The 27962-nt window shown below is 55.1% G+C and overlaps 1 protein-coding gene across 4 annotated transcripts; it reads left to right on the forward strand.

Annotated features, from left to right (window-relative positions):
* The first annotated feature begins 211 nt into the window (after positions 1-211).
* On the forward strand, positions 212-27674 carry GFPT1 (glutamine--fructose-6-phosphate transaminase 1). 4 transcript variants are annotated; one of them, XM_038160267.1, is made up of 20 exons: positions 212-364; positions 4472-4579; positions 5142-5249; positions 6393-6518; positions 7439-7497; positions 8405-8539; positions 9467-9528; positions 10187-10266; positions 11622-11675; positions 13610-13715; positions 13945-14108; positions 14577-14672; positions 15200-15297; positions 16340-16460; positions 16922-17079; positions 18128-18242; positions 18767-18894; positions 19521-19688; positions 20247-20408; positions 26917-27674. In XM_038160267.1, the coding sequence occupies exons 1-20, from the start codon at positions 358-360 to the stop codon at positions 26944-26946; spliced, it is 2085 nt and encodes a 694-aa protein (XP_038016195.1). In that variant the 5' UTR covers positions 212-357; the 3' UTR covers positions 26947-27674. The 4 variants fall into 4 exon arrangements, with proteins under 4 accessions (XP_038016195.1, XP_038016194.1, XP_038016197.1 ...); XM_038160266.1 differs by lacking the exon at positions 26917-27674 and adding an exon at positions 21196-21467; XM_038160269.1 differs by lacking the exon at positions 11622-11675 and having other exon boundaries at positions 26917-27062.
* Positions 27675-27962: the final 288 nt, after the last annotated feature.

Here is a 27962-nt window from a genome sequence, read left to right on the forward strand (position 1 = left end):
CGGGCCCATCCCCTCCAGCATCTGGGAATTCCGGATAGGGGTCATGGAACGAGCATCCCCCGGCCTGAGGCTGGGAATTATCGGGAAGCGTCCGGGAACGGGCATCCCCCCGGGCCGGGAGCGGGCCCGTCCCCGTGTGCCGGGGGTGTTTCCGCCCCCCGCCGCCCGTCCCCGCCGTGTCCGCCCGGCCCCGCGGCGGACGCGGCCCCGGCAGCGGCTGCCACGTCCCGGGGCGGGCGGGCGGGGCGGCGGAGCGCGGCCAATGGCGGCCGGGGCGGGCCGGGGCCTGCGCCGGGCCTGGCGCGAGGGGCGCGGCCCCGGTGGCACAGACGGCGCGGCTGCGGACCGGGACGCACCATGTGCGGTGAGCAGCGGCCCGGGGGCACGGCGGGGCCGGGGCCGGTGCAGGAGCCGCCCGGGCGGGCGCTGGGAGGCCGCGGCCGGGCGGCGCCGGAGGGCACGGCGGTGGCTGGGGCGGCCCGGCCCCGTTATCCCGAGCGCCGCTCGCACCGGGCTGCCGGCCGAAGGGCCGACTGCCGGACAAAGGGCCGGTGCCGCCGGGGCTGGCTGGGGACACCGGGCCCGGGGGATCCCGGCGGGCAGGGCAGGGCCGGGCCGGTGGGAAGGGGCGCTCCGGTCCAGCCGCGGCTCTGCCGCTGGCCGAGGCGCCGCTCCCACTCGGGGCCGGTGGTTTTTAGGCGTTGCTGCTCCGGTAATTTGTTATCCGCAGGTCGGACCGGGCTGGCTCGGTGTGGGACCGGGGGGCCGTGGGTCCGGCCTGGCCCGGCTGGGCCGGACCGTGCCCCGAGCTCAGGCCGGGGCCGGTTCTGGTTCTGGTTCTGGTTCTCCTCTCCTTCCCCTCCGCTTCCCATGGCAATGCAGCCACCCTCCCCATCCTTCACACACAGGAATGTCATTTATCCTTTTCCCATCCCGTTCTCTTCCTGGTTTTCCATGGAAATTTACGAAACATCAATCTCTTGGATTTTCCTATTTTCTTTCCACACTACCTCCTTTTTTTTTTTTTTTTTTCTCCTGTATTTTTGTGTGCAAAGCTGTGCTCTCAGCGAGACTGTGGGTTTTGCACTTAATGTGCAAGTTGCCATTTCTCTCATTGTTTTTGTGGGATGGAACCGGCGTTGCCTTCGAGCTGTCAAGCTGTGGAGAATCAGTCAGAGGCTCATACCTCAGCTCACATTTAACACCGTGTTAATTCGTGTTGGGAGTACAAAGCGGAGCAAAGCTAAGAATAGAAAGGATAATTATTAATATAAATAGCTTGGTGCAGGAATAAGGGTGGTTTTGGTGCCTCGTGCTTGCCGTATTTGAGGTCCAGCCTTTGAAACGTGCAATATTAACATTCTGCTCTTTGTCTTTTCTACTGTGAAAACACCAGGCAGTTCCTCGGCTGTGCTCGGGATGTAACGTGTTTCCCCCCTTTTTGATGCAAGTGAAGTTCTTCTTGGGTATTGAAACATTTTACGGGGAGAGTGAGAAAAGCACTGGGGATTATTGTTTCTGTTGCTGAGGGTTGCTCTGGGGTGTATCCTGGAGTGAGAGAGCTGCTGGTTTGTCTGGAGCAGGCTCTGATTTCCCTGGCTGTGGCAGCTGCAGGGCCTCAAACACAACATTTCTGTCGTGGAATTGTGGCTGGGGGTGGACAAACCTGGCTTTATCCTGCCCAGCCACCTCCAGAGTTTTATCCAGTTCACACAGAAAGGTTAAGGTGAGTTTTAAAAGAGATTAATGTGACAACGCTGCTGTTGTTACCTGAATTCTCAGATACCTCAGGCTGTGGCACTGAAGGGATTCCAGCTTCCAGACTGGAATTACAAAGGCACATCACCCTGATGTTCAGGTTTGTCACCTTAAAAATCCGATGGGCTGGTGCTGCTGGACAGGTAAAGGAAAGGAGCCTCCGAGGGCAGTGCCTGGAGCCTGCTGTGAGCACTGCTCGGATGTGCTGGGGTTTGTTTCTAGCAGTGCCAGTGGGAAACAGGCTTTGTCCTTGGTTGTGTGTCACACACCTGCAGCAGGAGCACCTGGCCAGGTGTGTTGGGTGTGCTTTGCTCGAGTGGTTCAGTGGCTGAACTGTGAGACAGTTCAGCAAACTGGTTTTTCCAGAGACTTCTGTAAATCAGTAACCCTGTCATCTGCCAGGGCTGGGTTTAATGAGCAAAAGAGGTGGCAGAGGTTGGGGTCCGGGGTGGCAGAATTGGGGTCTGGGGTGGCAGAATTGGGGTCCGGGGTGGCAGAGTTTGGGGTCTGGGGTGGCAGAACTCGAGTCTGGGGTTGTACAGTTCAGGTCTGGGATGGCAGAATTGGGGTCTGGGGTGGCAGAATTGGGGTCTAGGATGGCAGAGTTCAGGTCTGGGATGGCAGAGTTCAGCTCTTGCTTTGCTAGTGACTCCTGAAGATAAAGATGGGCTTAGGAAAGACTTGAGTTTCTAGTCCTGGGGCTGCATGTGCGTCAGTGGGACACGCAGCCCTGGCTGTGCCTGGTGTCTGCCTTGCAGAGGAGCGTGGGGCTGTGGCCCAGGGTGTCCTGGAAGTGCTGCTCTGGTTGTTTACCCTGGGCAGGAGGAATCCTGCCCTTTTCAGCTGCGTGGGCAGCGAGAGAAGTGTCCAGTGGACAAATGTGGATCCCCACTGGGTGGATGTTTTCCTGGTTTTGCTTTTTTCCCAGCCTGGAGGTGATGAATTGAGTGTCAGCTCTCCCCTGTGCAGCTCCCAGACATGACAGGGACAGTGACAGCGAGCTTGGCCTGACCTTGTGCTGCTCAGACTGGGCAGAAAAAGGGATCTTCTGGGACACAGGGACTGGCACCTCCAGCAGGGCTGGGCAGCAGTGCTGGGATAGAGGATTCCTTGGAATTGCCAGGTGGATGTACTGATAACAAGGTCTATGGAAATGAGTTAACAGTAATAGGAAAAGGAATTTGGAAGTAAACCCAGCCTGAAGGCTTTTCTGCTTTTGTAGGGAAAGGATTGCAAGAGGCAGTTCCTTCAGGTATCTCAGTTATTTACCTGGAAGGGGTGATGCATTGGACGTGCCATGAAATTAAGGAACCTGAGCTCCAAAAAAGTTCATGAGGAAAATAAACTTCTCAGAAAAAGTATTGTGACTGTCAGCTGTAGAAATCAATAATGCCCATTTGTTGGAAATGTTCTGGTAAAACGACCAACTCTTTATAGGGAATTCTTTACGTAGCTGGTGTTAAGAAGGCCTAGGGTTTGTGCTTGAGTGTGTTCCAGACAGGGAATTGTGTTTTCTGCCAGCTGGGAAATCCTGGGGGTTGAGCCCCGAGTTTGTGAGTGTGTTCCAGACAGGGAATTGTGTTTTCTGCCAGCTGGGATCTCCTGGAGGTTGAGCCCTGAGTTTGTCAGTGTGCTCCAGACAGGGAATTGTGTTTTCTGCCAGCTGGGGTCTCCTGCACACCTTGCTGCTCTCCCTCCTCTTGCAGCTGGGAATTCACTGGAGGAGAAGGAAGAGAGCTGGAGGAGAAGGAAGTTGCCAGGGCTGGTTTTTGTGTCAGGTGTGTTTCACCTCCAGCAATGCCAGCTCGGGGCTGGTCAGGGCACGGTGATTACATGTGAGTGTCACTGGAGATCCTGGTTCCCTGCAGTGTTACAGAGGGCAGCTGTGCCTGGAAGGGCATCTGAATGTGCACGAGACCAAAACTCCTCTTTGGCTCTGCTGGGGACCCTAAACTCAGGTCTGGGGAACGTTCTGCTCTGTGCTTGTGCATCTGCAGCACCTGGCGGGCAGGCTGGTGGTGCACAGCTCCTTGGGGTTCCACCCAAATCCCCATTTCCACGGAGAGATTTCAAAGAGCTGTCACTCCGAGGGAGAAATCGTCGCTGCTGGGAGGGCTCCTGGCAAAGCTCAGCACACTTGGTGGCTTTTCGTGTCTTGGTTGATTTGAAAATCAGCTCAGGGAGGGGGAGAGCAAGGCTTGGACAGGGCGCTGTGGCTCTGGGGTGTGGCAAAGGCCTTTTCTGGGCTGGGAGGTGCATTTGGGAACTGTACTTAAAATTGGAAGTGGTTACAAGGTGTGGTTGCTCAGATGTGAATGATCCAGTAGTTCAGAGACAGAGAAAATGCTGTTTGCTATGTGGGGATTCAAACTTCCCTCAGCTGTGAAGTATTACATCATTACAGGATGTTTGGAAAGGGGAAAATAAAACACATTTGTAAATATTACCAATAAATGAAGTTTGTTTACACATAGTTCATCGTGATAAGCCTTCAAATATTGGATATTGGCCTGCAGATTACTAAGTCATGCATTTAGGAAGTTTACAGGAGCCTTATGGTCTCACTTCTTACTTTGATTATGCACCATTTAAGCATATTCTATTTTTATTTCATTTTTTTCCTGTTTTCTCCCAGGTGAATTTCAAACATCCCTGTCTTACTTGCCCTCTCCTTTGTGAAATGTGTTGCAGTGGTTCTCCTCTCCCCACACAGGCATCTTTGCTTACCTGAACTACCATGTGCCCCGGACGAGGAGGGAGATCCTGGAGACCCTCATCAAGGGGCTGCAGCGCCTGGAGTACCGGGGCTATGACTCTGCAGGTACCTCTGAGCCCTGCTGGGCCTTGGGGCTTCCTGGGGGGCTTTTCCTGGGGTGCTGTGAGTGGTTTCTGCCCCCTTCTGCTGCTGAAGAAAGCTGCAACACAAGCTGGATGTGCCTGTGGTCAGAGGTGTGGGTTAACTTCAATGTACAGATTTCTGTAAGCCTTCTTGATGGTTCTGGTTTGGTTTTTTTTTTTTTTTTGTTTTTTTTTGTTTTTTTTGTTATTGGGTTTGTTTTTTTTTTTTGTTTTTTTTTTTTTTTTTTGTTTTTTGTTTTTTGTTTTTTTGGGTTTTTTGGGGTTTTTTTGGGGGGGGGGTTTTTTGGTTTTTTTTTGTTGTTGTTGTTTTTGTTTTGCCTTGTTTTGTTTTGTTTCCCAAAGGCTTTAAAAGTACTGACAAGGTGACAAAGGGAAAACCGAGGGGATTCTTGCCTTTGTGTGGCAGGCCAGCTCTTGGAGAGAGGGCTCAGGAAGAGTCAGGAAGGGCAGAATTTGTTGACAGAAAATTCTGTAACAACTTCTGCCCTTGACCCTCTTTCTCCGTGTCCCACGGTGGGGTTCAGGTGTGGGACTGGACGGAGGCAATGACAAGGACTGGGAGGCCAATGCTGGCAAAATCCACATTATCAAGCAGACGGGGAAAGTGAAGGCTCTGGATGAAGAGGTTCACAGTGAGTATCTCCCTGCCTCCTTTGCCTCCTTTGTGTTTCGATTTTCCCCTGGTTTACCCACAAATAAGAATTTCCAGAGCTGGAAACGCCCAGGGATGAGCTGTGAAGAGCCTGCTGACCCTGTGCTTGTTGCTGGGGAGTTACAGAGAAATCCTGGTTTTTCCAAATGATTTGCAGCCCACTAAAGTGAAATAGACCTGAAATACATCGAGGGAAACAGACAGGAGAAACTCCAAACCAAACAACCAGAAAGCTCCTTGAGCTGGGGATAGAGGAATTAGCAGGAGATAATTATCAAGACCTAGAGCTTGGGCAGAAGGAGAAATCTGTGGGAGTCTCTTTCTGCCTCCTTCTGCCCTGTATTTAAACCTTAATTCATTAAATCTGAGCTCAGTGCAAAGAGGCACAAAGTTCTTGGGAGGGGAATAGAGGCTGTCTGAGGGCGGGGGGATCTTTCCAGAGCAGTCAGGATCTCAGCTTCTCCTCCAGAAGCTGCTGTGTTGGTGAAATCCCACTCTTTTTAACCCATCCTTGTGTTCCGCTGAGGCACAGGGTGCTGAGTGTCCCAGAGGGAGGTGGCTCAGTGTAAACCAGGAGCCAGAAATCCCAGATGCTGCGGGGTGTGTGGTACAGAAACAGGAGATGGACAGAGGATTCCTGAAGGGAGGTTTGTGTGCTCAAGAAAATGCCATTATACACAGTTTTAAAGAGATTGTGGAAACACTTGTGGAGTCAGAGGAGTATTTTTTCCCAAAGAAATATTTTTTCCCAAAGAAATATTATTTCCCAAAGAAATATTCGTGCTCATGGTGGGCTTTGGAGAGACAGGGCTTAGGGATGCCTGGATAACCCTGGGGTGTGCAGGTGGCAGCATGGCAAGGAGCAGCCAGGCTTGGCTTCTCCCTCAGAGGCTGCTTTTTGTTTTGGCAGTGGGGAATGCAGGGCTGTTTTCCGTGTGCCTCTGCCCTCAAACCCCTCGAGGTTTTGGCTGCCCCTGGATGATCCTAAAGGTCTTTTCCAGCCTGGATTCCGTGTCCTGTGGGATTTGCTGGCCCTGCCAGCGCTGCTGTCCTGTGTCCCCCGAGGCCCGGTGACGCTCCCAGGGCGAGGACAGCCCCTCAGGACTGGAACTTTGTGCCGCAGAGCAACAGGACATGGACCTGGACATCGAGTTCGACGTGCACCTGGGCATCGCCCACACGCGCTGGGCCACGCACGGCGAGCCCAAACCTGTCAACAGCCACCCGCAGCGCTCGGACAAGAACAACGGTCAGTGCCTCCCGGGGCTCCGCAGCCCCTCCCGGGGGCCTGGGGGAGCTGATGGCCCTCCTGGGGGCCTGGGGGCTCTGCAGCCCCTCCTGGGGCTCTGGGGGGCTGCTGGCCCTCCTGGGGGCCTGGGGGAGCTGATGGCCCTCCTGGGGCTCTGGGGGCTCTGCAGCCCCTCCTGGGGGCCTGGGGGAGCTGATGGCCCTCCTGGGATCCTCCACAGCTCCTCCTGGGGCCCTGGGTCCTCTGCTGCTCCTCCTTGAGCCCTGGGATCCTCTGCAGCCCCTCCTGGGGGCCTGGGGGGGCTGCTGGGCCTCCTGGGGTCCTCTGCAGCCCCTCCTGGGGCTCTGGGATCCTCCACAGCCCCTCCTGGAGCCCTGGGATCCTCTGCAGCCCCTCCTGGGGGCCTGGGGAATCTGCAGCCCCTCCTGGGGGCCTGGGGGGGCTGCTGGGCCTCCTGGGGTCCTCTGCAGCCCCTCCTGGGATCCTCTGCAGCCCCTCCTGGGGCTCTGGGAGAGCTGCAGCTCCTCCTTGAGCCCTGGGATCCTCTGCAGCCCCTCCTGGGGTCCTGGGGGAGCTGCTGGCCCTCCTTGGATCCTCTGCAGCCCCTCCTGGGGCTCTGGGATCCTCTGCAGCCCCTCCTGGGGCTCTGGGATCCTCTGCAGCCCCTCCTGGGGGCCTGGGGGGCTGCTGGCCCTCCTGGGATCCTCTGCTGCTCCTCCTGGGGCTGTGGGATCCTCCGCAGCTCCTCCTGGGGTTCTGGGGGAGCTGCTTGCCCTCCTGGGACCCTCCGGAGCCCCTCCTGGGGTCCTGGGGGGGCTGCTGGCTCTCCTGGGGCCCTGGGGGAGCTGCTGCTGGCCCTCCCTGTGCCAGGAGAGCTGCTGCCCTGCTGGGGCTGAGCAGGGCTTTTCCTCTGTCCCCAGAGTTCATCGTCATCCACAACGGCATCATCACCAACTACAAGGACCTGCAGAAATTCCTGGTGAGTGACCCCTGGGGGTGAGACCCCCACTCCTTTCCCACTCCCCACTGCTCTCACACCCTGCCCCACTCACTCCCCCTGTTGTAGTCTCACTCTCACTCCCCCATTTCCATTCCCCACCTCTCCACTCACTCCTCACCCCTCTCTCACAGGGGTTTCCCCACTCCCATCACCTCCCAGCTCCATTCGTGTTCCCCCACTCACATTTTTGCACTGACACTCTCCTGCTCTGAGCCCACATTTACCCCCCATTCCCTCCCTACCTCACTCCCACTCATATCCTGCCATTCACTCTCACCACCCTGCTCACCCCCCACAGCTTCCACTCCCTCCTCATCCTCACTCCTTCCCCACTGAGACTTTCCCTCTCAAACCCCTCCCTGTGCCCCTCACACCCTCACACTCACTCCTTCCCTCTCACTGCCCTCTCCCCCTCTCCTCATATGCTTGTGATTTTAAAGGCAGGGAAGATGGAAGGAAAGCGTGAGAGGGGGAAAAAAGGGGAAAAAAGGCGGAAAAGGAAGAGGAAAAGCAGAGGGAAGGATGGGAAAAAAGAGAGGGGGGAAAGAGTGAGAACAGCTGCAGTATGGAAGGGTGAAAGGAAAGGAAAGGAGAGGTGGGAAGGAAAAGGGAAAGGAAAGGAGAGGTGGGAAGGAAAGGAAAGGAAAAAGGAAAGGAGAGGTGGAAAGGAAAAGGAAAGGAAAAAGGAAAGGAAAGGAGAGGTGGGAAGGAAAAGGGAAGGAAAAGGAAAGGTGAGGGAGGAAGGCGGGAGCAGAGAAAAGGAAAAGCATGAGTAAAAGAGGGAAGAAGAAATTAAAGGCAAGGTGGAGGACAGGGAGCAGTAAAAGCAAAGCAAGGGAAGGAGGGGAGGCAGAGGGCTGGTGAGCCACAGGGGCTGTCCCTGCAGGAGAGCAAGGGCTACGACTTCGAGTCGGAGACGGACACGGAGAGCATCGTCAAGCTGGTCAAGTACATGTACGACAACCGCGACAGCGACGACATCAGCTTCTCCACGCTGGTGGAGAGGGTCATCCAGCAGCTGGTAACGCTGGGGGCACGCAGGGGGGCAGCTGGGCACGGGCACGGGGGGCACGCGCCCCCAAAACACCCCCAGGAACACCCCCGGGGACACCCCCTGCACCCCGGGGCTGCTGCACGGTGCTCCAGGCACGAGCCAGGGCAGGGCTTTGCCTCTCCTGCCTCTGGCTGCTCAGCTCAGGGCTGTGTTTGGATTTCTGGGGTGTTTGTTGGTGTTCATCTGGGAGATGGCTCAGCTCTTGGGCATCTCTGCAGCTCTGGAGGCTGCCAGCCCCTGGCTGGGGTGGTGGCAGTGGGGAGGGAGAGTCTGTGCTGCTCCCAGTCCTTCCCAGAGCTGCTCCCAGTCCTTCCCAGAGCTCCAGCAATCCTGGGAGAGTCTGTGCTGCTCCCAGTCCTTCCCAGGGCTCCAGCAGTCCAGGGATTGCTGCTGACCCCTGCTGGGAGCTGCTCTGCCTCCAGTGCTGCTTGTGTGCAGGAGCAGGACCCAGCCAGGAGCAGTCCCCCTCTCACCCACAGCTCTCAGCTCTCAGGGTTTTCCCTGGGTTTCCTGCCAGGAGCTGTTGCTGGCGGGTTGTGCCACCTGAGCTGAGCAAACACCCTCAGTTTGGGTGCTGCTCTTGGCAGATCTTTGCCCCTGCAGGTCCCCCCACTGCACGCTGAGTAAAGCAGGAGCCCCTTGGGTAGCCAGGGGAGTCTCTCTGGGGGTTCAGGGGGCTCCTTCAGTGGTTGGGGATGCACTGCCAGGCTCAGGGGAGGGACATCCTTCCAGGATGGGGGGCTGGAGCTGCAGGCAGTTCTGGAAACACCTGTGAAACCTCTTTGGTGTCTCTTCTGTGTCCACAGAGACACGGGAGCAGTTTCTGTGCTGGGAGCACTGAAACAGAGCCGGGCCTCAGCTGAGGGGATGAACAGTTCGTTTCTGTCGTTGCAGGAAGGTGCCTTTGCCCTTGTGTTCAAGAGCGTTCATTACCCTGGGCAGGCAGTCGGTACCAGGTGAGTGTTGCCATGGGAAGGAACATTCTTGCCCCCTGCCTGGCACTTGCTTTTGTACCCCAAGTGAGAAGACAGAGTGGAGATCGTTCTCATCACACCGTGTATGCTGGGGAGAGGGTGGTTGTTGTTTTTAATTTCCTTTCTCTTGTTTGCCATCTGTCATAACAGAAAGCTCCCAGAAATATTTTGGGAATGTCTTAGTGACCAGCTGTACCACACCTGGTCTGGAGCAGCTTTGCTCTGGTATCCTCTGGGTATGATCTGAAAGGAGATGGTTTTACCTTTTCCTTTGTGCTTGCCCCTGTGGCAGCTCTTGGACAATTCCACTTGGCCTGGAATTTGGGCCAGCCTCGTGTTCAGGTTTCCTGTCCCACTTTTCAACACCAGCATCAGCTGGGCTTGAGCTCCAGTGCCAGAAGCTGGGTGTGGGTGTGTGCAGTGAGGGGCAGTCCCTGGCTCAGGGGTGCAGTGACTCTGGGAAGTTTCTCCAGCCCTGATTCAGGTTCCTCCCATCCTCGTGTTCTTCACCCCGCCATGGTTTCAGTGTCTGCTCGGGGGGGCTCTGGCTGTGCCCCGGTGCAGCTGAGGGGGGCAGAAGGGGGGCCTGGCTGGGGCGTGGGGGTGTCCCCAGGGCTGAGCTGTCCCTGTGTCCCCGCAGGCGAGGCAGCCCCCTGCTCATCGGCGTGCGCAGCGAGCACAAGCTGTCCACAGACCACATCCCCATCCTGTACCGCACAGGTGAGCGTGGCAGCCCCAGCCCTGACCCTAAACCCCAACCCTGACCCTAAACCCCAACCCTGACCATACCCATAACCCTAATCCACAGACCACATCCCCATCCTGTACCGCACAGGTGAGCGTGGCAGCCCCAGCCCTGACCCTAAACCCCAGCCCTGACCCTAAACCACAACCCTGATCCTAAACCCCAACCCTGACCATACCCATAACCCTAATCCACAGACCACATCCCCATCCTGTACCGCACAGGTGAGCGTGGCAGCCCCAAACCTGACCCTAAACCCCAGCCCTGATCCCAAACATAACCCTAAACCCTAATCCTAACCCCAGCCCTAACCCTAAACCCCAACCCTAACCCACATCCCCATCTTGTACCGCACAGGTGAGCGGGGACAGCTCCAACCCTGGGGCCCAACCCTACCCCTGACCCTAAATCCTAACCCCAGCCCTAACCCTGGGGCTCCAGGGCACGCCCAGCTGTGTGCTCTGAAATGCAGATTTCAGCTGGAAATTGGAATTGAAACCATTGTTAGAGAGGTTTTTTTAAAAGCGAGATTTTAACCGCATGCTCTACCCACCTCATACCTCAGGGGGTCCCTGGTGGTGTAACCACGGCTCCAATGTCCAGTTACTGCAGTTTTCTGTACATCTTGGTATAGAAAAATAAAGCCATGGAATGGTTGGGACTGGGAGAGACCTTACAGCCCATCTTGTTCCAACCCCCCCTGCCACGGCAGGGACACCTTCACCTGTCCCAGGGAGCACCAAGCCCTGTCCAGCCTGGCCTGGGACACTGCAGGGGTGTTGGGACAGCTCAGTGTAGTAAACGAAACCCTGCAGCTCAGCTGGACTCTGTCCTGGTGTGGCACCGTGGCATCTGGGAGCCTGGTGCTTTTCAGGAGCAAAGGGGAGAGAGCTTTGCAGGCTGGGGCTTGGACTGGCACAGCCCTTGCCTGTCCCTGGGCACTGCCACAGCCCTTGCCCCTGCCCCCCCATGTCATTTGTGGGAGCTGTCACCCCTCATGGGACAGTGTCTGGTCGTGTTGTCTGTCCCTCCTGCTCTCACACCACCACAGAGTCCCTTGAAAATGGAAAGTGCTGGGAATCACTGTGTAATTCACTGCTGTCAGAGGGGTCTGAGCCTGCTCAGCGCCTGGGAGCTGGGCTTGTGTTCTGAGCAGAGCAGGGATCCCAGGAACTCTCCTGTCCTGCTGCAAGAGCCAGAGCCAGCAGCTTTGCCTTTTGCCTGGGGGATTAGCAGTAACAGTAATGTATTTGTGTAACACCGTGGTTTTTTGTTGAATATCTCAAATTTGGTTTGTTTTTGTTTGTTTTTTTCCCAATTGCACTTCCAGCTGTACAATCTATGGATCATTCTTTTGATGGAATATCCATAAAAATGGAGGAAGGTGCCCACCAGAGAAAAGCTAACACTTGAAATTTCAGACAAATCCTCCAGCTCCTTAGGAAAGGAATCATAAATGGGACCAAGATGCATTGTCTTTTTCATATGTGGCTGTTGCTTTCCATGTAGTGTAGTGAAACGTGGGAAAACCAAAATTCCTTCTTGATCAGAAACACCACGAGCAGCACACGGGAAAATTCACCCATCCCATTTCAAATATTGGGAGGTAATGCTCAGCATATGTGCAAAAACTGATGATGGTGCAGCTTGTGCTGAGTGTCCCTGCAGCTCTGGCTGCAGAAGGAAACAGTGAATTACCTTAAAAATGTCCCCCACTAAAGCAGGAGGCTGCTGCCAATCCTAACGCAAGCATTGCCCAAAATTCCCTCTGGAGTTTGGGGTGTCAGAGCCCTGTCCTCCCCCTGACCATGTGGGAGTGTGAGCTGCACTGAGCTGGGCCTTCCTTCCCCTGCTCATCGATCAGAGGATCCACCTGTGACTGTCCTGCAGTGCTTTACAGGCCAGCCCATCACACGGGGGGATGATCCAGCTCACATCTGAGGCAGGAGAGCCCCTTCCTGTGAGGGGGGGGACGTGCTTGCATCTGCAGAAGCTGTCGTGCAGGAAAGCAATGCCACATAATGAAGCCAATGCAGGGAAATGCTCTATTTTGAGACCCAAATTTGCATGTTCTGATCAGGTCTGGGTGCTTCTGGTGGGGAGTGGCCACTGGCAGCTCTGCTCTGTCCCTTCTCAACACCAAATCAGCCTGTCCTGTCTCAGCTCAACAACCAAGGCACTGTTCTCCTCGTTTACTGACTTGATAACTGAACCTGGAGGCTCTGAATCGCTGCCTGAGTGGTTCTTTCTCACTGAGTATCAACATGAAAGCAGTATTTTTCCTTCACATTTTCATCTGCACAAGTGGAAGCCAGGGCCCCACGAGCTCTGCTTGCACCACTGAATCAGATCAGTGTCCAGCAGGTGAAACAGCATCGGGGTTGTGCAATGAACACACAGTGGAGTAACTTCAGTGTTCCTGTTCTTCAGCAGTAGCCCCATTTTGGGAGATAAGCTGATTAATCCACCCCCTCCCTCCCCAGCCCTGCGCAGTGACTGGCAAATCATTTTGCTGGAGGCTGGTGCTGAGCAGTAGGTGTTGGGTGCCTCATCTGCATCCCTGATGAGCTTCACCACTAGGAGGAGGCAGTGCTGGGAATTTCCAGAGTGCTCCAGAAAGAATCCCTGGTGAAGGGATCCCTTTTAGGACTGGCTCTCAGTCCTGTGTCCCCCTGCACCCCGATGCCTCCCTGGCAAGAGCACAGCTGTGATTTCCTGATCAGGATGAGGAGGTTGTGTTTGGTAGAGCGGGAACAAGGCCGAGCTCCTCATCCTGGATTTCCTGAGCTGGGTCTGGCAGTGAGCTCAGCACACAGAAATAGGTTTGGGTTCCACCTGCGGTGCTCAGGGGAGCTGGGTGGGCACTCAGGTGGCAGCTCTGAGAGAATTTCCCCAGTGCTGGGAGTAACAGGTGAGGAAAGAGCAGTGCTGCTCCGTTTCTGGGGGCTCACCAGAGAGGAGCAAGGCAGAAACTTAAAATGATCAACAGGGCAGGTTTAATGGGGAAATGTGGCTGCCTATAAAGCACCTTGAATTCTCTGCCAGTGGAGCCACACAAGACTTTAATTTGGATTTTCTCCTGATACTTTCCTCCAAACTTCAGACTGCACTAGTGGCACACTTGCATAATTAATTAAAAGCAATAAAACTCTTTCAGGCCAGCCGAGGATGGGCACAAGTGCTGCTGTTCCTTCTGCTGTGCCCACCTGCAGGCATGAAAATAGTGCTTCATGTTGGTACCGTGCTTTGGGGGCTCTGCTGGGTGTCACCTGTGCCCAGGCTGTCACCTGGGCAGCCCCTGAGCCTCCTGTCTCCTAGGGAAGGACAAGAAGGGGAGCTGCAACCTGTCCCGAGTGGACAGCACCACCTGCCTCTTCCCCGTGGAGGAGAAAGCTGTGGAATATTACTTTGCTTCTGATGCCAGGTAGGGTTTTCCAGCCCCTCTGGTGTGTGCAGAAATACCCCGTTTGAAGGCCTGTGGAACCGGAGAGGGGCAGGCTGGGGTTCCTTAGTGAATAAAGGAAATTGTGTGCACATTGCCACGGCAGAAATGCACTTTTCGGGGTGTAACGGAGGAGGAATTGCTCGCCTCTGGGGGTGCTGGGAGGGCTGCAGTGCCCAGAGCAGGCTGTGACGTGCCCGTGTCCCCGCAGCGCTGTCATCGAGCACACCAACCGCGTGATCTTCCTGGAGGACGACGACGTGGCGGCCGTGGTGGACGGCCGTCTGTCCATCCACCGCGTCAAGCGCACGGCCGGCGACCACCCGGGCCGGGCCGTGCAGACCCTGCAGATGGAGCTGCAGCAGATCATGAAGGGTGAGAGCCCTGCCTGCCTGCCGGGGGCTGCAGCCACCCCGTGCCGCCCTGCCCCGAGCGGGGACAGGAGCCTGGAGCATCTCCAGAGGTGCCTCAGCCTGGTCAGGTGCTGGGTCATCCTCATCAGAGGAAAAAAGTTCTTAGATGTTATGGGACTTCCCCTCTAGATGTTGATAACTTATGAGGAGAGTTGTGGGGCTGAGGATTTTGCCTCCTGCTTGGAGCCAGCTGGTTTTTAACCAAGACTGATCCCTCACAAAGTTGCCAGTCTGGATCTGACCTTCACTGTCACCTTCCAGAAACTCGAGTCAGGCTCTCATCATGAGCTGGTGTTCTGGCAGAAAATCAGTTTAATAATCCAAGCTTTTCTCTACATACACAGGAAAAATGGCAATTAGCAGGAGGTAGTTTTAAATTTAGGTTAAAGGAGGTAAAATGTTCTAATTTGTTTTCTATCTTTCTTCACAGGTAACTTCAGCTCATTCATGCAGAAGGAAATATTTGAGCAGCCAGAATCTGTTGTTAATACCATGAGAGGAAGGGTCAACTTTGATGACTACACAGGTAATTGAGCTCGAGCCTCCCTCTGCCAGGGTCCAGCAGTCGCTCACGGTGGCTGCAGGGGAGGGAGGGGGTGGAAACCTTGCTGGGGTGAGATGAAATGTGTGTCACGGTGCCTCCAGAACTCCACGTGCTCCTGGCAAGCTCCCACTTGTGATGGTTTTTTGCACAGTGGGTGATGGAGATGGTGACAAGCTGCTAGCACCAGTGATTTTGGGAGCTCCTCCTCCCTGGCCACCCTGACTGGGCTCTGCCTGCCCTGGCTGGGCTCTGCTCAGCCTGGTTTGGCTCTGCTCACCCTGATTTGGGCTCTGCTCACCCTGATTTGGGCTCTGCTCGCCCTGACTGGGCTCTGCCTGCCCTGACTGGGCTCTGCCTGCCCTGACTGGGCTCTGCTCACCCTGACTGGGCTCTGCCTGCCCTGACTGGGCTCTGCTCACCCTGACTGGGCTCTGCTCGCCCTGACTGGGCTCTGCTCACCCTGGTTTGGCTCTGCTCACCCTGACTGGGCTCCCTGCTCTTGCCCACAGTGAACCTGGGCGGGCTGAAGGATCACATCAAGGAGATCCAGAGGTGTCGGCGCTTGATCCTCATCGCCTGTGGCACGAGCTACCACGCAGGAATGGCAGTGAGTGCTGGCCCAGTGCCACAATCAGGGGGTGGGGTGGGCTGCAGGGACCTTAGAGCCCACCCAGTGCCACCTCTGCCATGGCAGGGACACCAGCCACTGTCCCAGGCTGCTCCAAGCCCCGTCCAGCCTGGCCTTGGGATCCAGGGGCACCACAGCTGCTCTGGGCACCTCTGCCAGGGCCTCAGCACCCATCCAGGGAAGAGTTTTGCCCTAATAATCTCATCTAAGTCTGTCCTCTCTCAGTTTAAAGCCATGCCCCTGTGTCCTGCCACTCCATCCCTTGTCCCACGTCCCCTTCCAGCTCTCTTGGAGCCCTTCAGGCCCTGGAGGAGGCTCTGAGCTCTCCCTGGAGTGTGCCAAGCAGATTAAGGATTGATTTCAGGTTAGGGATTGATTCTTAACCCTAATCAGGTTAGGAGTAAGCAGGGGAATGAAGGAGGACCCCTGTGAAGGCTGCAAACACCAGGCTCAGTTCACAGCAGCAGGAAATGAAAGCTGAGGAGGCTGAGCTTAGGGAAGTGGTTTCTGTGAAAGAAAAGCTGCTGTGTTAAAAAAGACAGCTGGCAGAATGCAAAGGCTGCAGCCAGGCAGGGGCTGCCAGGGGCCAGGTGGGCTCCAGCTGGGCCTGGGTTTAGCTGGGGGTTTGGGTTCTCCAGGCTGGGACACACACAGGACACCCAGCATGAATTACATAATTCATGTGGAGGGTTATATAACCAGTGGGGCTTCCTTAGAGAAATCTCCATTTGAGGGAGGAGCTGGCCTCACAGGCAATGTGATTTCCCCCATACCCCCCTGCCCAGGTGAATTTTTATTAACCAGGAAAAGGAATAAAGTTGGTGGTGGTCTCACAGGGGTTGGTGGTGACTTGAGTGTGGGCAGTATGAGTAATTAAAGTGTAATCCAGCACTAATTGCCACCCGGGGTTTTAACAGTCATATTTTCCAGCGCGTGTGGCAGCTAGAAAGCTTTTTTTGTGTAAACACTTGGCTTTTATGAACATGAGGTAACCCCTGCCTCCCTGCCCCTCCCGTGCCAGACCCGCCAGGTGCTGGAGGAGCTGACTGAGTTACCTGTCATGGTGGAGCTGGCCAGTGACTTCCTGGACAGGAACACGCCCGTGTTCAGGGATGATGTCTGCTTCTTCCTCAGCCAGTCAGGTACTTTGGGCTCCCCTCCCTGCCCCACGCTGGGGGAGGCAGCAGGGCTCAGTCTGGGGACTCTGTGGGGTGGTGTTGGTGCCCTGGCGAGGCTGACCTGGAGCAGAGCTACGGAATAAAGCAGGGATTTATTCAGTGGATCCACCCGGGGCGCTACAGGAGCCTGGCCCAGATGGATTTTTATTAACCAGGAGAGCGAATGAAGTTGATTTTTGTTAAAGGGACAGCCCCAAAGCTGCCTTGTGTTAACCAAAAGCTGCAGGTGGGCTCTGTGTGTGCTGGGTGGCACTGCCCTGTGCTCAGGGCTCACACTGGGTGTTGGGGGCTGCTGCCACCTCCTTTGTGCAGGGACCACCCACCCTGGGGCTGCGTTTGGGGTCTTTGGGCATTCATTTCCCAGGAGCAGTGGCAGCAGCACTGAGCACCCATCCCTGTGTCCCCCCGTGTCCCCCGTGCCCCAGGGGAGACTGCAGACACGCTGATGTGCCTGAGGTACTGCAAGGAGAGGGGAGCCCTGACCGTGGGCATCACCAACACCGTGGGCAGCTCCATCTCCCGCGAGACCGACTGCGGCGTGCACATCAACGCGGGCCCCGAGATCGGCGTGGCCAGCACCAAGGTCAGCCCCGCCGCGGCCCGCTGCTTCCTTTTGGATTGATTTATTTTATTTTATTTTTACTTTATTTTATTTTATTTTTATTTTATTATTTTTGTTTTACTTTTTAAATTTTAAAATTTGATTTTTATTTTATTTTTAATCTTATTTTTATTTTATTATTTTATTTTCTTTAAAAAATTTATTCATTTTTATTTTTATTTTACTTTATTTTTTACACTGTTTTTTATTTTATTTTTTATTTTATTTTATTTCTTATTCTATTTAATTTTTAAATTTTTATTTATTTTTATTTTATTTTAATTTGTTTTATTTTATTTTTATTTTTACTTGATTTTCTTTTTCTTTTTCTTTTTAATTTTTATTCTATTTTATATTTTAATTTATTTTATATTTTAATTTATTTTATATTTTAATTTATTTTAATTTATTTATTTTAATTTATTTATTTTTATTTATTTATTTTAATTTATTTAATTTTAATTTTTTTTAATTAATTTTTTTATATAAGATAATGGAAACTTTGCTCCCTTGCTGGCTGTGCTTTACCAAAGGAAATGGGATATTAAAACTATCCTTTTAACAAATGGGGGAATGCTCTTTTACAGAGTTCCACTGCTTGTGTGCAGATAACAGGATTGTTCTGGCTGGGTGGGATACAGGATAAGAGAAGTTGCTTTGCTGCTTTCATTTGGTGAAATCTGCATGGTGAAATCTGCTTTGGTTCTGTTAAACTTAGAGGCGAGATGATGTCAATCTGTTACATAAATTCAGCCAAAAACCACATTGGAGTTGAATGGTTCACTGGGGAATTTGATCATGGAAAATTCATGAGTCTCTTACAAGAAACTCTTGAAGGAGCTGTTTGTCCCTGCTGTTTTCATGGCCAGCACTGGCAGCTTGGAGAAGGCCATTTTTTCTCTGCCGATGTGGGCAGCCACCAAAGCTCCATGTAGGAAATAAGAACTGGCTGGGAGCCAGAGCAGCCACTTGGAGAGCCCAGCTGGGCTGAGATGCCACCTGCTTGGTGACCTTGTGTGTGTCCCGCCAGGCCTACACCAGCCAGTTCGTGTCCCTGGTGATGTTTGCCCTGATGATGTGTGACGACAGGATCTCCATGCAGGAGCGGCGCAAGGAGATCATGAGGGGGCTGAAGGGGCTGCCAGGTAGGACCTGGGGCAGGGGGAGCCCAGCTGGGCTGGGTCTGGGCAGGAGGAGCTCAGCAGGGCTGGATCTGGGCAGGGGGAGCTCAGCAAGGCTGGGTCTGGGCAGGCGGAGCTCAGCAGGGCTGGGTCTGGGCAGGCAGAGCTCAGCAGGGCTGGATTTGGGCAAGGGGAGCCCAGCTGGGCTGGATCTGGGCAGGCAGAGCTCAGCAAGGCTGGATCTGGGCAGGCAGAGCTCAGCAAGGCTGGATCTGGGCAGGAGGAGCTCAGCAAGGCTGGATCTGGGCAGGGAGAGCCCAGCAGGGCTGGATCTGCAGGGAGGGACTGAGCTTAGTGCTGGACCTTGCAGGCAGGGTGGCAGAGCTGTCACCAGTCCTTGTGGCCACGTTCCCTCAGGTGTCTCTGGGGCACCCAGCTGGGCCAGTCAGGCTCTGAGCCCGGGGTTTCAGGGGTCACTGCTGGCTGTGGGGTCAGGGGGCTGTGGCACCAGCTGGGCTCGCTCAGGCTGGGCTTTGCCTCCCCTCCAGACTTGATTAAAGAGGTGCTGAGCATGGATGACGAGATCCAGAAGCTGGCCACGGAGCTGTACCACCAGAAGTCTGTCCTCATCATGGGACGAGGCTACCACTATGCCACGTGTCTGGAGGGAGCCTTGGTAAGGTCCTGTGCCTAAAGATGGCTCTCACAGAGCAGAAATGGCTCAGACAGAGCAGAAATGGCTCAGACACTGCAGAAATGGCTCACACACTGCAGAAATGGCTCACACACTGCAGAATTGGCTCACACACTGCAGAAATGGCTCACGCAGAGCAGAATTGGCTCACACAGAGCAGAAATGGCTCAGACACTGCAGAAATGGCTCACACACTGCAGAATTGGCTCACGCAGAGCAGAAATGGCTCACACAGAGCAGAAATGGCTCACACAGAGCAGAAATGGCTCACACACTGCAGAAATGGCTCAGACAGAGCAGAAATGGCTCAGACAGAGCAGAAATGGCTCAGACACTGCAGAAATGGCTCAGACAGAGCAGAAATGGCTCATGCAGAGCAGAAATGGCTCACACACTGCAGAATTGGCTCACACACTGCAGAATTGGCTCACGCAGAGCAGAAATGGCTCAGACACTGCAGAACCAAAAATTACAAATTTAAAATTTAGGTAATTGCAATTACCTCGAGGGCCAGAACTCCTGAGTTTTACAAAGTGCAGGAATTCACAGAGGTGATTAAAAACCACGACAAGGTGCTCGAAGTGTAATGAGTTCTTTTCCCCCTGTAGAAAATCAAAGAAGTCACCTACATGCACTCGGAAGGGATCCTGGCTGGGGAGCTGAAGCACGGCCCCCTGGCCCTGGTGGACAAGCTGATGCCTGTGATCATGATCATCATGAGAGACCACACCTATGCCAAGTGCCAGAACGCTCTGCAGCAGGTCATTGCACGGCAGGTGAGGGCTGGGGAGGCCTGCAGAGCTCCAGGGGTGCTGCTTCTGACAGCAGAGTCAGGCACAGCCCCCCAGCCTGCTCACCTGGGTGTGCAGAGCTCCAGGGGTGCTGCTTCTGACAGGAAAGCAGTTCACAGCCCCCCAGCCTGCTCACCCGGCTGTGCAGAGCTCCAGGGGTGCTGCTTTTAACAGGAACTGCTCACCTGGGTGTCTGCAGAGCTCCAGGGGTGCTGCTTCTGACAGCAGAGTCAGGCACAGCCCCCCAGCCTGCTCACCTGGGTGTCTGCAGAGCTCCAGGGGTGCTGCTTCTGACAGGAAAGCAGTTCACAGCCCCCCAGCCTGCTCACCTGGGTGTCACTGCCCACCTGTGAGCTCCCTGGGTACTGTGGGCATTTCACAGCAGTCCTTGCAGGATTGCAGGAGCCTGGCAGGGTCTGTTCAACCCTTAAATAACCCCCAGGGCGTGTGAAGCTGTTTGGTTCTAAATGAAGCAGCGGATTTTGCCAGTGGCAGGGAAGAACCTTCCAGATGCTCTCCCTTCAGCCCTCCCCTGTGTTGCAGGGCCGGCCCGTGGTGATTTGTGACAAGGAGGACATCGAGACCATCAAGAACAACAAAAGGACGATCAAAGTGCCCCACTCGGTGGACTGCCTGCAGGGCATCCTGAGCGTCATCCCCCTGCAGCTGCTGGCCTTCCACCTGGCCGTGCTCAGGGGCTACGATGTGAGTACAGCCCTGCTCCCCTGCCCCTGCCTGCTCGGGGGGCTGCTGTGAGCCTGGGGGGCTGCCGTGAGCCTGGGGGGCTGCCGTGAACCTGGGGGGCTGCTGTGAGCCTGGGGGCTGCTGTGAGCCTGGGGGCTGCTGTGAGCATGGGGGGCTGCTGTGAGCATGGGGGGCTGCTGTGAGCCTGGGGGGCTGCTGCAAATCCTGGGGGACTGCTGCAAATCCTGGGGGGCTGCTGCAAATCCCGGGGGCTGCTGCAAATCCTGGGGGGCTGCTGTGAGCCTGGGGGACTGCTGCCAATCCTGGGGGCTGCTGCCAATCCTGGGGGCTGCTGCAGAGCCTGGGGGCTTCTCTGTGCCCCTGCTTGGGCTGCTGCAGGGCAGTGGTGGCCAGTGAAGGGCTCGAGGAGGGGCAGTGGCTGAGCTGGGATGCGTGCTAGGAGCAGGCAGGCTCTGCAGGGCTGCTAGGGAGCTGAAGGGAAGGTGGCAACCCTCAGGGGGCGTTTGGCGAGCAGTTTGGTGTTCACACAAACCCAGCCAGTGACCTGAGCACTGGAGCAAGCTGGACTAAAGCTCTGCTCAGTTCTGACCCAGGAGCTGGAACAATCAGGGTTGTGGATTTTTTTTTTTTCCTGCACTGATTGGCAGAAAATGAACGTGAGAATGTGTTGGATTGTTTTCAGTTGGAAGGCAGAGCAGACATTCCACAGGTCACAAAGTTCTGCACAAACAAACAAAGCAAGTGTGTGAATACTCACCAGCCTGTTCTTTCTCCTCCCTCTCTGCAGGTTGATTTTCCAAGAAATCTGGCCAAGTCCGTAACTGTAGAGTGAAAGATCATCTGAATCATAGGGGCAAAGGGGAATTAAATGAAAGACTTTTTTTTGGTACCAAAATAACTCGATTTTAAAGCCCCCTAGGTAAATCTTATTTTGGTAAATCGTTGTTTGTGTACAAGATCACCATGATTCCATTACATTAGTGATTGTCCAGTCGATTCCACGCCACTTCAATAGCTCTGGGTTTTTTTGATCAATAGACTTCCATGGAAGATGTTAAATGGTTTTCCTTAAAGGTTGCTGAGTCCTCTAGGCGAGGGGTCACTCTGAGCTGGTGTCATTGTCCCTCCCCCAGCGTGGCTCATCCCAGTCACTGATGGGAAAGCTCTGGAGGAATTCTCAGTGCCCTGTGGTGCTCTCAGGACACCAGGACACACAGCTGGAACGAGAGCTGGCACTGGGCACACCTGGGCAGGAATTCCACCAGTGGAGGAATCTGCAGGCAAGCCTTGGGGCGGATTCCTGCCGCAGGGGCAGGAGGGAGCTCAGCTGAGCTGGCACAGCCTGCCCACTCCTGGGCACCCGGGGCAGGTGCCAGGGAGGTGATGCTGCTCCAGAGGGGTTTTATCCGTGCCAAATCCAGAGCAAGTGACAATCTCCTAGCTGTGGTGGCCAGGGGGACCCCAGCAGGGGCTGGGGGCACAGGGGTGGCCAGGGCTGGCTCTGAGCTGCTGCTGCTGCTGCTGCTTGGGGCTGTTAAAGCAAAAGGAGCTTTTCCTGTGCTGAGGATTTCCCCTGGCACTGAGGGGCACTGAGAGCACGCCTGGGTGTGAGACACCTGAGTGTGACACACCTGGGTGACCCAGCTCTGTGACACACCTGAAGGGGATAAAAAAGGCTCCCTAAACACAACAGAAATAACCTTTCAGAATTACCTGGGTAATAAAGAAATCACCTAAAGAAATTACCTTGGTAATACTTCTGTGACAAGCTCGAAGAGAATCAAAAAGGACACAGAAAAGACACCTCCAGGACTGAAAACCTGGCTTTTTCAGAGTCACCAAAGGGCAGTTAATATGTATTTCCTAATGTGGGAAGGTGAATTTCCTCCCATCTTGCTGGGATTTGAATTTGCTTTCCACAGGCACTGCCACAAGGTGTGAAATGGTGCCGGTGAATATTCCAGGTGCCCTGAGAAATGGCTTTAGCAAACGGGGAGTGCCAAGTTCCCCTGGCCCGGGGGTATTCCCAAAGACTCTGTGGCAATTCTGCTTGGTACAAACCCCCAGGGCCTCCTTCCCTTCAGTGAGGGAGCCGCTGAGATTGGAATGAAATGCTGCGAGCCTGGAAAAGCTTCTGCCTCGCAGTGCTTGTGTTTACTGACCTGTCCCAGCTGTTAACGTGGGCTCACCGTGCTGCTAGTGCCTGTGAGCTGCCTGGGAGGCACTGCCCTGCCACGGCTGGGCCTCAGCATCACCCGGGCCACGAGGAGAATGAGGCAACAACAAGGCTTGTGCAATGCTCTTCCTCCTCCTCCTCCTCCTCCTCGGCTTGCTCCAGAGCCCCTGCAGGGCTGGCTCCAGCCTGGGCTGCCCCTGGTCCCCCCAGGGCTGTGCAGTGCCCCCATGCTTTGCTCTCAGAACAGCAGCTGTTAATTAATATTAGTTACTAATCCCCACCAGGGGATGATTAAAGGCCCTTTTTATCCCCCTGCAGCCAGCGTGTCTCCCAGCCTAGCACAGAGCAGGGGGCACAAGCCCTGGGGACAGGTTCAGGGAAGTGTGTTAGTGCAGGTGCTACACCCTGGTGAAAGCTATGTGTAGGCTGTTACACCCTGGTGAGAGCTGGGTGCAGGTGCTACACCCTGGTGAGAGCTGGGTGCAGGTGCTACACCCTGGTGAAAGCTGGGTGCAGGTGTTACGCCCTGGTGAAACATTTGCAGGTGTTACACCCTGGTGAAAGGTGTGCAGGCTGTTACACCCTGGTGAAAGCTGTGTGCAGGCTGTTACACCCTGGTGAAAGGTGTGTGTAGGCTGTTACACCCTGGTGAAAGCTGTGTGCAGGCTGTTACACCTTGGTGAAAGGTGTGTGTAGGCTGGTACACCCTGGTGAAAGCTGGGTGCAGGTGTTACACCTTGGTGAAAGCTGTGTGCAGGTGTTACACCCTGGTGAAAGGTGTGCAGGCTGTTACACCTTGGTGAAAGCTGTGCAGATGTTACACCCTGGTGAAAGGTGTGCAGATGTTACACCCTGGTGCAAAGAGGACCAAAGACGTGAGTTAGACGTGTCCCGTGGAGCTGCGGGGTCGTGCTGAGCTCTCTGGCTGCGTGCTGTGCCACACCAGCCCCTGTCCCTGTAGTGGCTCAGGGCACAGGCAGAGCCCCCTCCTCCTGCCCGAGTGTCCAACTCTGCCAAACGCAGCCTCCGGGGATGCTCTGCAGCTCACCCGCGGGAGGAATTTCCCTGCCGGGCGTGGCAGGGAGCCCCTCAGCATCTCGCTGTTGTTGTTGCCGTTGTTGTTGCCGTGCGGTGTGAAGTGGGAATGTACAAAGGACTCTCTCTGCCTTGTCCTTACCTCATTCTGTGCCCCTGTTGCGCTCCGGTGAACGGATGGCGTTTCTCTTGCCCTTTTAGGAAACTTTTAGGATGTCTCGTGGTATTTATTAACAGCCAGTCAGTCTTCTGCTCTCCCAGGTGAATGTTTTGCTTACTGAGCCAGTGAAATTCTCTCCTTCCTCGCTGAGGTCTCGAACAATTCAGTAGCCCTGACTCTAAAACTGAGCCACAGGTAAATACAGATGGAGGCCTCTGCCATCTGCCCCAGCAGCTCCTGCTCTGCCCCCGTGGTCACGGTTTACTTTGGTGTGAGCAGCTCTGCTCCTCACCTGCACAGGCTCAGAGGGAAGCCCCGAGGTCCTGGGGGCTTTTAATTCCCAAATTTAATTCCCAAAACCTCGGCAAATTCCCGAAAGCTCAGCACCCCCTTCTGCCCAGCAGTTCTCACGCAGATTCCTCGCTCGTGCAAATTCAGCTGCACGTGGAATTTGCTGCAGCCAGAAGTGCTTTTTCCAAACCCTGGCTCTGCTGCAGAAGGGCTGTGGGCAGTTTTTCCCCCAGATTTTCTGTGCAGAGCCCGTCGGTGCCTGGGGCTGGGCAGGGCATCTCCTGGGGCAGCTGGGGCCACCCCGCTGCCCAAAAAGCTGCCTGGACACCCCGTGTTGGGCCAGGCTCACCCTGCTGTGCTGAGAGAGCCCAAACACCACCCAGAGCCTGTCCCAGCCCCGTGGCACGAGCAGAACCCTCAGGCTGAGCCCAGCCCAGGCACTGGGGTCTGGCTGAGCTGCAGAGTGAGGGCACACCTCAGCCCCACGGCAGTGCAGAACGGGGCCTGTCCCCTCCCTGGCTGTCCCCAGCAGTCCCTGGTGCCACCAGCAGCTGCCTGGTGGCCGTGGTGGATGGAGGGGCTGGAGAAGCAGCTCAGTGTTTAGCTGTGGCTGATTTTAGAGCCTACCTGAATGTACCAAATTGCCTCAAAGCATGGAGTCCCTCCTCTTCACCAGGACAGCAAGAAGAAGAAGTATTTGGGTTGAAAGGAAAAAAAAAAAGAAGGAAAGGAAAGAAAACTTACTTGCCTTCAATTCAGTTTCTGTAAATAGACATTTGAGCGGCAAAGCCACGTTTGTCCCCTGTGGATTCTGTGTGCTGTACATATCCAGCTGGCTGGGGCTGTGGGGACCAGACTGTACCGTGCTCGTCGTGTGCTGTAGCAGGAGATGTCTTACTCTGTCTGTAGTGTTTATTACCATTCGGGTTCTGTTTCTTTGCTTACTTTTTTTTTTTTGTATCTCACCCTTTGAATAAAATCAAGTGCCCTACATTAACCCAATGGAATTTCTGGTCTTTAGTTAAATCCACTGAGGACAGAGGGAAGCCCTGGGGGAGCTGAGGGCTGGGTGGGCACAGCACAAAACCTCAGGGCTTAACTCGCCCCTCTCCTGCCCAGCAGGGCTGTTCTAGGCCAGAGATTCAGCATTTCGTTTCTCATATTTCACCTGCCCTGTCCTAACTGGGGTTTTCCCACTCTACAAGAAAGCCTGTGAGATCCCCTAAGGCAGAGCTGTTCCTGTACCTCAGTTCTTACTGAATTATTATTTAATGATCACCGAGGCAGCACAGCCCATCCCTGGCCGTGCTCAGTGAGTGTCACCCACCTTCCACAGCTCCTGGAGGGGCCCTGGGGGGGTGAGGCTGGGCTGGACCCCGAGGGTGAGGTCAGGGCAGGGGCTCAGGGCTAAGACACACCTGGGTGCCTTTGTCAGGGAATCCCAGGGTGACAGAACCACCCCTGAAATTCCACCCTGCAATTCCACCCCTGGATTTCCACCCCTGGATTTCCACCCCTGAAATTCCACCCTGGATTTCCACCCCTGAATTTCCACCCCTGGATTTCCACCCCTTCCTCACTGGTTCATTTCCTCCAGGATCTCCAGGAAGGCAGCCCCAGCTCCTCCAGTTTATTCCCAGAAAAGGCAGCAGATGTTGTTTTTAGGGCTGCCTGTCCCTTTCACAGGTGGAGCTGCTGTTTTTAGGGCTGCCTGTCCCTGCTGCAGGTGGAGCTGCTGTTTTTAGGGCTGCCTGTCCCTGTTGCAGGTGGAGCTGTTGTTTTTAGGGCTGCCTGTCCCTGTTGCAGGTGGAGCTGCTGTTTTTAGGGCTGCCTGTCCCTTTTGCAGGTGGAGCTGTTGTTTTTAGGGCTGCCTGTCATTTTCACAGGTGGAGCTGTTGTTTTTAGGGCTGCCTGTCATTTTCACAGGTGGAGCTGCTGTTTTTAGGGCTGCCTGTCCCTTTTGCAGGTGGAGCTGTTGTTTTTAGGGCTGCCTGTCCCTTTCACAGGTGGAGCTGCTGTTTTTAGGGCTGCCTGTCCCTTTTGTAGGTGGAGCTGTTGTTTTTAGGGCTGCCTGTCCCTTTTGCAGGTGGAGCTGTTGTTTTTAGGGCTGCCTGTCCCTGTTGCAGGTGGAGCTGCTGTTTTTAGGGCTGCCTGTCCCTTTTGCAGGTGGAGCTGCTGTTTTTAGGGCTGCCTGTCCCTTTTGCAGGTGGAGCTGCTGTTTTTAGGGCTGCCTGTCCCTTTTGCAGGTGGAGCTGCTGTTTTTAGGGCTGCCTGTCATTTTCACAGGTGGAGCTGTTGTTTTTAGGGCTGCCTGTCATTTTCACAGGTGGAGCTGTTGTTTTTAGGGCTGCCTGTCCCTGTTGCAGGTGGAGCTGCTGTTTTTAGGGCTGCCTGTCCCTTTTACAGGTGGAGCTGTTGTTTTTAGGGCTGCCTGTCCCTTTTACAGGTGGAGCTGTTGTTTTTAGGGCTGCCTGTCCCTTTCACAGGTGGAGCTGTTGTTTTTAGGGCTGCCTGTCCCTTTCACAGGTGGAGCTGTTGTTTTTAGGGCTGCCTGTCCCTTTTGCAGGTGGAGCTGTTGTTTTTAGGGCTGCCTGTCATTTTCACAGGTGGAGCTGTTGTTTTTAGGGCTGCCTGTCCCTGTTGCAGGTGGAGCTGCTGTTTTTAGGGCTGCCTGTCCCTTTTACAGGTGGAGCTGTTGTTTTTAGGGCTGCCTGTCCCTTTTACAGGTGGAGCTGTTGTTTTTAGGGCTGCCTGTCCCTTTCACAGGTGGAGCTGTTGTTTTTAGGGCTGCCTGTCCCTTTCACAGGTGGAGCTGTTGTTTTTAGGGCTGCCTGTCCCTTTTGCAGGTGGATCGCATCGCTGCCTCCCGAGACTGAGCCCGGCCCTGCCCCGGAGCTGCCGCAGCGCCCGCGGGGCTGAGGAGAGAGCAGAGCCAGGGGTGAGCGGGGCAGTGGGGCCTGCCCGGGTGGCACCATCTCCAGGGTGTCACCATCCCCAGGGTGACACCTGCCCTGATGTGACACCAGCCCTGGGGTGACACTGGCACTGAGGTGATGCCATCCCCATGGTGGCAGTACCCCAAGGGTGACACCATGCCAGGGGTGACACCATCCTAGGGGTGGCACCAGCCCTGATGTGACACCGTCCTTAGGGTGACACCATCCCTGGGGTGACATTGGCACTGAGGTGATGCCATCCCCAGGGTGGCAGTATCCCAAGGGTGACACCACGCCAGGGGTGACACCAGCCCTGATGTGACACCAGCCCTGGGGTGACACTGGCACTGAGGTGATGCCATCCCCATGCCAGAGGTGACACCAACCCTGATGTGACACCAGCCCAGGCCCCCCTGAGCCCCCAGTCTCTGCTCCCCAGCCCCCTAAACGTCTGAGCCACCCCGGGGAGGTGACACAAATGGGGAGGTGACACCATGAGGAGGTGACACCCCCGGGGAGGTGACACAAACGGGGAGGTGACCCCCCCAGAGGTCACTGCTTGCTGCTGTGTTTGCACTGGAGTTCTCCTCTTGTCTGAAGGTTTGAAGCAATAAAATCTGCGGGGATTTCTTGGTTCCAGAGCCCCAAGGGAGGGGTTTGCTCCTGAAACGCTGCTTTGTCTCTGCCTGGATGGTTCCTCCCCTGCCAGGAGGCAGAGCCCAGCTCCCCTCCCTGCTCCCCCTCTTTCCCTGCTCAGTTCCGGGGGTTTGGGCTCACAGCCCCCCCTGTGTCCCCTCCAGACAGAGCTCAGGGCCTCCAGTCCCGTGGTGGCTTTGTCACCAGAGCCTGGCGGGGCAGCCCTGCACCCTGCAACGCCCCAGGCTTGGGGACAGGGCAGGTAACAAATAATTGGGGTCACAAATGCCCCAGTCCTGCCCGAAAACCCACTGAATACT

The sequence above is a fragment of the Motacilla alba genome, chromosome 22 (genome assembly GCF_015832195.1).
Source record: "Motacilla alba alba isolate MOTALB_02 chromosome 22, Motacilla_alba_V1.0_pri, whole genome shotgun sequence".
Classification (NCBI taxonomy): Eukaryota; Metazoa; Chordata; class Aves; order Passeriformes; family Motacillidae; genus Motacilla; species Motacilla alba.

Excerpts from the sequence above, each read along its gene's own strand:
- GFPT1 (XM_038160266.1), top strand. Across the intron at positions 9,529-10,186 it reads GGGCAGGCAGTCGGTACCAG|GCGAGGCAGCCCCCTGCTCA; the intron begins GTGAGTGTTGCC and ends GTGTCCCCGCAG. Across the intron at positions 17,080-18,127 it reads TCGGCGTGGCCAGCACCAAG|GCCTACACCAGCCAGTTCGT; the intron begins GTCAGCCCCGCC and ends GTGTCCCGCCAG.